Raw genomic sequence first — 9,514 nt, 5'->3', positions numbered from 1 at the left:
TAGTATTTGGTGTGATTGCTGACAAATTTCTGTGAACAAATTTTGTGTACATCATCATAAATCTTATTACTTTAAGCCCTCAGTTTTTCATAAACTTCCAGATTAGCTTTAAGCTACTACAGATGCGTTAGATTCTACCTGCTCCTCCAGATCACCAATTACAACCAAACTTGCCAGTCTGTCCTGACAGAAACTTTGACTTTGTTCCCAGGTCTTCCAAGGAGCTGGTTCATCATAAAACAGGTAGCATTTTTGCCTGGAGTGAATCCAGTGATCCGGGCACGGCCCACACTCTGGATCTATTACACAAGAGGAAAGAGGAGAAAAAAAGGGAAACTTTGGTAAAAATAATATCAAATAAAAATAAAGTGTACATTTTTAATGTTTAGATAGTCAAACTTTCTCAAGCAAAGATTACAAAGGTAGAATGCAGATCAATATTGGAAGGTGATTAAATTAAGCTATCATTCCAGTTAGAAGTGGCGTACCATAGGGCTCTATGCTCGCTTAAAAAAATTCTCCAGAATCAAAAGTTTGCTGCAACTCTGTTGCTAATAAATCACTTTTACTGGATCAGTTTGTTGTCAGACAAGTGGTCTTCTGCTCTCTACCGGTGATAATAATGATCAGGTAAAGTGGCTTCCAGAAGTATTCATGCACCTTAAACTCTTTCATATTTTGTCACATTACAACCACAAACATAGATAAATTAATTGGAATTTAATTTGAATCCTGAGCACATTATGGGTTGTGAATACTTTTGCAAGCCACTGTAAGTCTTGAAAATTGTTTGTAATTGAAGATTATAACAAAAAATGAAGAGTTCCAAAGGTAATATAGAAATCTAATCACATCTGTTGATCTCTAGGTTGAGTGCGTAGATCTGTCCCTCCATTATCTCAGTTTCCACAAGCAGCTGCTTTTTTTTTATTGTAAGGTCACTGATATTTTCCAGCACAGTGACCGTCCTCACACTCACTAAAGAAAAACACAAACTGGTTAGAGAGGCAGTGAATCCATCTGTATCAGAGAAGCAACAACATTTTCAGTTTCTCTCTCAGATCTTTTCAGGATATCAGACAGTATTCTCAGGTTAGAACCAAAGAACAATAAACTGATTTAATATTTCAACAGTAGAACTGTTGCTCTGCAGCAATAAGGTCCAGGGTGTAGGAGCCATATGTACATTTTTGGAGCTTGGTACAGAATGTTGTTTTTTTTGGTGTGAGTTTGATATTTTTTGCTCTGCTGTTTGATGGGTATCTGTGGTTGTATTGTGCTTGAGCTTGTTGTGTGGTGCCTTTTGATTAGTTGTTTTAATTAGTTTATGAAAGATTAGAGCATGCTCACTATAGAAGTCTGGCACCATTAGACGAACAAAGTCTTTTTATTTCCTTTTGGATTCAGTAAAGACTGAAGAATTACTGTTGGATTCAAGACCTCTTTTTTCTAGAAGAAATGTGTCGTGTCCGAAAGGGCTTTGAGGGGCTAGACTAGTGAGAGCTTGCCACACTTACACAGGGTTGGAATCCTTGGAGTCTGTATGCATAAAGTTTGCATGTCCTCAGATTTTCTCTGGGTACTCCGGCTTCCTCTCAGAGACCAAACTCATGACTATCAGGCTGATTGGTCTCTCTAAGCTGCCCTCAGTATGAGTGTGTGCATGGTAGTTTGCTCTGCTAGTATCCGTGTTGCCCTGTGATGGACTGGCGGCCTGTGAAAGGTGTAACTTCCAGTGACCACTAGAAGTAGAACCTGCCCAGCAAGCCTGCATTGACAAGCAGTGGATGGATGGATGTTTAATGTGCTAATATTGTGTGCTATACAATTTTATTGCTAATTATACTATTTTATACTTGTGTGGTGCTTTTATGTTGGAAGTCTTCACTTTAATTGGGCTGATTTTCCATCCATCATGAACAAGAAACCAAGATCCTTAAACTCCTCCACTCCAGGCAGAGACTACCACCAACTCAGAGGGCAAAGTGCAGAGTCATGGCCTCAGACTCAGAGGAGTTTAGTGCAACCATGGCCTGAAGAAACCAGCAGAAACACATCGTCTATGAAAAAGAGGAGATCCTGAGGTTCACAACCCAGACAACATCGTCCACTCCACAACTTTAGATCTTCCATATTAAACTTTAACACCTTGACAGGTTTCAAACTGGGCAGCATTAAGTTAAATTGATTCTTGGCGAGACTTCAGTGTCCCTGACTTTTTAATCAACCTTCATAACTCCTCCTATCAAGCCGGCCCAAGGCAAATTAAGAGACTGCTTAGGGCCACTAGGGTGCCCTCAAGTGGAACTAATTTATTTTGTCAAGTAATGATATCTATGTGACTATATTAACAGAAACACACAATTTCATTGTAAATTTGTGAGTGTTTTTTACAATAACATATATTTGATCATGTAGATATCATTGTTTATAATTGCCCTTGCCCAGGTTGGTCACTCTTCACTGGTAATATGATCTACAATGAGCATTGCTCATTCAAACCTGCAAAGCACTGGTGGAAGATAAGTTAGCAAAACAATGTCAGAAAAAGGACAAAATCCTTCAGGGACAGAGAAAAGAAGGAGGAAAAAGAGAAAAACTCAAGATAAAGGCTTGTTTTAATGTGTCTTTGCAATGTAAGTTTTANCTCTGAATCATTAAATTCATCATTTTCACCTTCATCCTGGCTGCCTGCGTCTCATCTCACCTCACCAAACCCCGAACCATGACAGGTGCCCTCAAGTGGAACTGATTTATTTTTTCAAGTAATGATATCTATCTGACTATATTAACAGAAACACACAATTTCATTGTAAATTTGTGAGTGTTTTTTACAATAACATATATTTGATCATGTAGAAATCATTGTTTATAATTGCCCTTGCCCAGGTTGGTCACTCTTCACTGGTAATATGATCTACAATGAGCATTGCTCATTCAAACCTGCAAAGCACCGGTGGAAGGTAAGTTAGCAAAACAATCTCAGAAAAACGACAAAATCCTTCAGGGACAGAGAAAAGAAGGAGGAAAAAGAGAAAAACTCAAGATAAAGGCTTGTTTTAATGTGTCTTTGCAATGTAATTTTTATCCAGAAGATTTGTGGAGCTGCTAATAGACAATTAGCATGATAGCAACCTTGAAAGATCCAGTTCAACAATCAAAAATTTATGCTAACATCTTTGTATTTGTGTGAAACTGAGTTTTAACTTTAAACGAGTTGATTCTCATGGTTGGTTCTCAACCATGAGAATCCTTATATTTCTGAGTTTTTTGGGGGGTTCAACAGTAGTGTGACTATTGTTAACTGCAAACGTACAGATATGACCTGGTGGGCCGGTCTGTCAGTCAAACCTCTCTCACTGTAGAGCAGAAGATGACAGTGGTTGATTTTTAGATGTAAAGCCGATCGGCTTTACATGTAAGAATCGACCACCAATTTCCCAAAATTCAAAAAGTTGGCCCTGATTATTGTCTCCTATATGATATGTGCATCTATATATATAGGATATAATGTAAAGAGCAATGTCAGAGATGCAGTGAGTTTATAGCAGGTGTGGATGATCTAATCATCTCACTGTTATGAGCAGAAATAGAGGGTCCCAAAACCAAATTTGGGCCGGCCATGCCTCCTACTGTTAGACACTTTTATCTTAATGCTTTAAACTACAAACTCTTCATATAGGAAGATATATAATGTGTTGAAATGAAACTTACTGTAGATGAGTGTTCCAGCTACCAGGGCAACAAAAATCCCCAAACCCACCAAATACAGACGAGACCTAGTGAGAGCTGTTGGTTTCTCTTCTTCTTCTTCACCTGGAAGAAACAAAGACGACTCCTTCTGGATTGTTCTGAACAGTGGCTAGACAATTTATATTGATAATACGGCACATCAATGAAATATCTATTTAGGACACCCACCACTTGGGCAATACCATGGATCATGCCATGCATCAGTGAGAGCAATAAATACGTATCTAACTGCGTGGGTTTATCTGTTTGATGTCATTCTAAGGTAAATAATTAACATCTGAATGTTAGAACTTCCTCCAGCCTGGGACTGTTCATCACTTGAACCTGTACCTGAACTCTGATGTTCCCGAATAAACGTCCAGATAGGAATCAGCCGACTCTCGTCTCCTTAATCAGAAATGAACACAGGGTTTTTGAAATTTAACAAAATCAGTATCATTGATGTCATTTTCAATCAGATTCCTTTCGATAACTTTACATTCTAACATGTTTTTTGAATTCTGCCAGGTTTATAAATAAATAAAATTTTAGATTTAAGTTTGTATCTTAAAACTTTCCAGTAAAATTTTACCTCTCTGCTGAAAGTTAGATCCCAATTATTTAATTGATCTAACTTTTTGCCTGAGTATTTTGCCTGCTGCTGCCTGATGGGTTAATGCAGGGGTGCCCAATACGTCGATCGACCGGTCGATCGCAGAAAGGTTTTGAGTCGATCTCGGCAGGTGACAAACTGAATGCAGCCAGGACGCTGAGACCAGCACTTCCTTTTCTGACAGGCTTATCAAAAATATTCACTAAGATCCTAAACGTTTGTAGCTTCATTAAAAAAGAATAATTATAAAAAAATCAACGAAACGTGTTTGTAGTGACCATTTGTCCCAAAACTTAAATTCAAAAATCAAAAACCTCAAAACTCAAGTGATCAAAACAAAAAGTGAACCCAACACCTGATGCACCGTGGATTTTGATTTACGCAGCCCAAAAGGATCAAAAAGTCGAAATGCAGTTCTTTGGTCGTTTTATTTCACAGTTCAGGCAAAAAGGTTACAGGTTTCACAGGATTCTGCTTCTCCTGCTCTGATTCCTGCACCTGTTCTCTGACTGACGACTGAAATGACTGGTGACTGATGAGACTGATTCCATAGACTGGTAAAAAAAAAAAAAAACTTGTGACCACCCACGTGCATAATAAGCTACCCAAGACCCACCTATTTATACCGTGAAATACCCACATCCCAACCTGAAATTAATCAACTAATTAAGTGAATTACTAACCAAAAAACTTATTCAAAATAACTAATTAAACAAAATTCTAATGATAAATCAACTAAAATAAACAAAAAATAAGTATAAACTAAATTTAAATTCTAAGATTTAACTGAAAATGGGGAAATAGTTCCTACAGAGTTAAAATTAATAATCTCAGTAATTATTGTTTCAACAATGTGTTGCGCAATTCAGTGCGTTTCGTTCCATTAACAAAAAAAAGGGGGAAAAAAGGCAACTCAAAGACCGACTGACGAGCAGAGCAGGAGTTTAAATTAGCTACTCAACCACCGCTGTGTTCATGAGAGGCTTATTAATAATCAAGAAATAAATATCAAGCCTGGAAACCTGATATCGTAATGGACTGAATGTTGTGTTTTTAACGTAATCTATATCTGTATTTGCGTCATGAGATAGATCTCAGGTGACTGGTGAGAGAAAAAGTAGATCTTGCTCTCAAAAAGTTTGGGCACCCCTGGCTTAATGCATAGCTACTTTGAGGAAAACGTGCATAAAATAGTAATAAAAATCATTTTGTATTGGCATAAGAAGTGCAGGATTCAGAGAGAGAAGGAATTATAGAAATGCTAATTTCTGCTGGCTAGTCTGAAGGAGCTGAGTGGGGAAGTTACTGCTCAGCTGAATGGTTGGCATAGGAGAGTAAAGGATTTCTCAAACATTCATGAAAGAATGAAAGAAACACTCCAGAGATGTTTTGGATGAAACAATAACTTTGTATTACTACTAATAATAATTGATTTTACTTATAATGCCTGTATAAGTATCTAATTGAGATGTCAAAGGGCACATTCACATACTGATGATGGGTAGCTACTGGGTTGTAGCCACTGCTGTCCCCGGGCAGTCTGACAGAAGCAAGGCAGCCATTTTGAGCCATCGGCCCTTCTGACCACCATCAGCAGCTGAGACCGGTGAAGTGTCTTGCCCAACGACACAAACGACAGGGACAGGCAGCCCGGGAATCGAACTGGCAAACCAACATAATTGGTAGCAGTGGGAGATTTTCGCCTCCTCTTCTTTGGGGCTTGTTTGTGTCAACAGGTAACTTTACAGTGGAGTTTAAAAAGCTCACAATGTTCCATGTTCTGGACTCTTATTTAATATGCACATGTTCCCATAATTAATATGTTCTAATCTGACCTCCAGTTATAACAACAAGATGAGTTTCCTTTACTATGCAGGTGATGCAGCTCTACATCACAATGTCACCAGGTGGCTGTGAACCATTGAAGCGCTGAGCAGATGCACAGAACAAATCAATGAGTGGATGTGCCATAACTTTCTTCAGCTGAATAAAAACAAAACTGAAGTTGTTATTTTTGGGCCAAAGGAGGATTGACCAAGAGTCAGCATACAGCCCAACATTGATGTAAGTCTATTATCCAAATTGCATTTAATTTCCTTCATTATGCCACAGCAGAATAGCTTCTCCACTTTTTATGTTTTCATCATATGAAGGACTTTGAATTGTCTTAAACTTAAATTGCCGAGAGATTTCTGTGATGATACGAAGACCTTAAAGCTTATATGTGATGTAAAAAAAAAAAAAACACTATAATGTCCTACATAGAAAAAATTAAGTGCGTTTGGGTAGCACTGTTATTTTTCAGTCCTCATAAAACCTACAATATATAGTCACTTACTTTGAGGAGCAGGTTTGTCTTTGGTGATAGTGACTGTAGAATAAGACTCAGGGTCCACTCTGCCCCCCATCCTTTACAGAGAAAATGATAAAGATTTTAGAAAATGTCCAACGTCTCCTTGAATGATCTCAGCTGTAGCTCACAGGAAAGCAGATTCCTCTTCCACTTTTTAAAAGACAGCTTCAGGGTTTGATGCAGCATCAGAACAGAAAGATAATTACAAAGTCGACCTTCTATCACCTGACGAACTAAGGGGGAAATCCCATTTCATTATTGGACGGACAATAAACAGAATTTTTTAAAGAACAATTTTGGGGCCGGCAAAGTTGCGGTGAAATGTAACATAAAATGCGGTTTTAAACGTTTTAATGTATTCAAGATGCAAGACCAAAAAAGACTAATAAGTAATGATGCACATGAAACATGTATTTTCTCAGTAAACAAATTGTTGAGACCCATAGAAGTCGAACTAAATTTAAATGTTTAGATACGAGTTTGATTCGTGTCTCAGATCTAATTTCTGCTACACCTATACAAAAATTTAAGGTTCAAAGGTTCACCAGGGTTTTTATATTATTCAGATTTTGTTTGTGTATTTGTGTAGTTTTAGAGGCTCTGTGTTGAAGATGGTAAGAAATAAAGGCATACATTTCTGTTTTTCTTCATCTCTCTCGGCTCCCACATACTGAGCTGTCAGCTAGTTGTAACGCTTAGCTCCTCCCGTTTCAAACTCCTCTCATTAATGTAAGAGATGTAGAGCTAAATATAATTGAGATATTTGCTACCTTTACCAGGGCTGCACAGTGGCACAGTTGGTAGAGCTGTTGCCTTGCAGCAAAAAGGTTCTGGGTTCAATTCCCGGCCCAGGGTCTTTCTGCATGGAGTTTGCATGTTCTCCCTGTGCATGGTGGGTTCTCTCTGGGTACCCCAGCTTCCTCCCACAGTCCAAAAACATGACTGTCAGGTTAATTGGTCTCTCCAAATTGTCAGTGTGTGTGGTTGTTTGTCCCATTTGTCTCTGTGTTGCCCTGCGACAAACTGGAGACCTGTCCAGGATGTACCCTGCTTCATGCCCGGAACATTAGCTGGAGAGGCACCAGCAACCCTCCCTACCCCACCAAGGGACAGGGGTGTACAGGAAATGGATGGATGGGGCTACCTTTGACAAAAAAAAGTTTCCAAGGCATAATGAGGCAGTTTAACACGATTCAGCCAAAGTAATGATTTTTATTTTTAATGTGTTTCTTCCTATTGGGCAGTGAAAATAAATAAAAGGTGTTGCATGTCTTTTGCTTTCAGTATTTACTTACTGGAGGGGTTTTTTGTTTGCGCTGCACAGCCAGTGCTGTTGTTGCTCCTTCTACACTTTGGACTAAATCATTATTCTAAGAGTGGTGGGGGGACATAAAAATGTATTTTTATTTTTTTCTTTGATGAAAATGCCAGATTTATTTCGTTTTTCGTTTCATTCACATTTTCATATTAATATTGTTAAAATTCAAGGTTTCTTGTATGATTTCTTTGGGGGGACAATTCTAGATTTTTCCTAGATTGAGGGGGTCCAGACTCACTAAATCCCCTGGGATTTCTGCCCATGTGAAGAACATTTCCAGGCTTAAAGGACTAATGTGGCAGCAATATTTAGACAAATTCCCCCATGCATTTCACATTGATTACTGCAACAGTGTCTGTCTAAAAAGAAATAGTCAATACTCCAGCTGCAGCTGATCCAGATCGCTGCTGCTGGTGTTCTGACTAAAACCAGGACGATAGAGCACATCACCCCAGCTATAAAGCTCTTACAATGGCTCCCTGTAGCTAAGAGAATAGACTTTAAAATAATGGTGTTAGTTTGTAAATGGCTTAAATCAAATCTGGAGCAAACTTCCTGAAAACTGCATAACAGCTGAAACACTGAATTCCTTTAAATCAAGGCTTAACAACCACCTGTTGAGAGTTGCCTTTGATTAACAATAACTGGTATTAATCAAAGGCAGTGATATTCTGAACCTTCAGAGGTTGACTCTCGAGAGTTTATTTATCGATGTCTCGGTTTGTAAGGAGCGGCGCGCCATCTAGTGTTTGTAAACACAAATTGCAGGCTACAGTCAAACACGAAAATCAGAGCGTCCCGTAGAGAGGACTTGAATTTGGTTTAAAATACGGGACGTGACGGTTAATACGGGTCAGTTGGTAACCCTACATCAGGGGTCCCCAAACTACGGCCCGCCTCCACATTTGGTCCGGCCCCCTGAACAATACCAGAGAGCGTTCAGATTTTTTTTTTTTTTTCATTTATTGTATTTTCCGGTTTATATGTGGATGTTTCTTCAACCACCTCTTTAGCAGGAAGTGTGTAAACTGTGGGTGTTTGGTTTTGCATGGCGCATTGCTGCCATCTGTTGGACTTTTAGGGGACTGCTTGACTTTTATGCTATTTAATCAGTACGGTTGTTTGCTAGCGGAAGAGCAGATGAACACAAGTGTCTGTTATGAAGGTTGAATTCTTCGAAGCAATGCCTGCAAGTAGCAGCTTATACTTCGAAACGAGCCTTTATGTTAACATATGAGAAATTAATATGTTATAGTTACATTCCCTCAATGGAATATATACTAGTCAGTCCCAGTGACCGTTCACTCATGGTTTTTGCCCATGTGCTTTCTGGGTAAAAAAAAAAAAATCTGAACGCTCTCTGGTATTGTTCAGGGGGCCGGACCAAATGTGGAGGCGGGCCGTAGTTTGGGGACCCCTGATGTAGGGTTACCAACTGACCCGTATTAACCGTCACGTCCCGTATTTTAAACCAAATTCAAGTCCTCTCTACGGGACG

At 38.9% G+C, this 9,514-nt stretch overlaps 1 protein-coding gene across 1 annotated transcript; it reads right to left on the bottom strand.

Annotated features, from left to right (window-relative positions):
• Positions 1-2: 2 nt before the first annotated feature.
• LOC103156630 (NKG2-D type II integral membrane protein-like) lies at positions 3-6,936 on the bottom strand (the record flags this gene model as incomplete). The annotated part of the gene is made up of 6 exons (XM_016664495.1): positions 6,684-6,936; positions 4,084-4,140; positions 3,715-3,816; positions 853-978; positions 139-299; positions 3-29 (listed from the first exon to the last, which is right to left on the bottom strand). Coding segments are annotated over exons 1-6 (543 nt in total), but the record flags the coding sequence as incomplete, so codon positions are not given.
• Between the last annotated feature and the right edge of the window lie 2,578 nt (positions 6,937-9,514).

Source organism: Poecilia formosa, unplaced genomic scaffold (assembly GCF_000485575.1).
Source record: "Poecilia formosa unplaced genomic scaffold, Poecilia_formosa-5.1.2 Scaffold490, whole genome shotgun sequence".
Taxonomy (NCBI): Eukaryota; Metazoa; Chordata; class Actinopteri; order Cyprinodontiformes; family Poeciliidae; genus Poecilia; species Poecilia formosa.
Note: the sequence above shows the minus strand (reverse complement) of the source record. Positions and strands in the feature narration are given on the sequence as shown.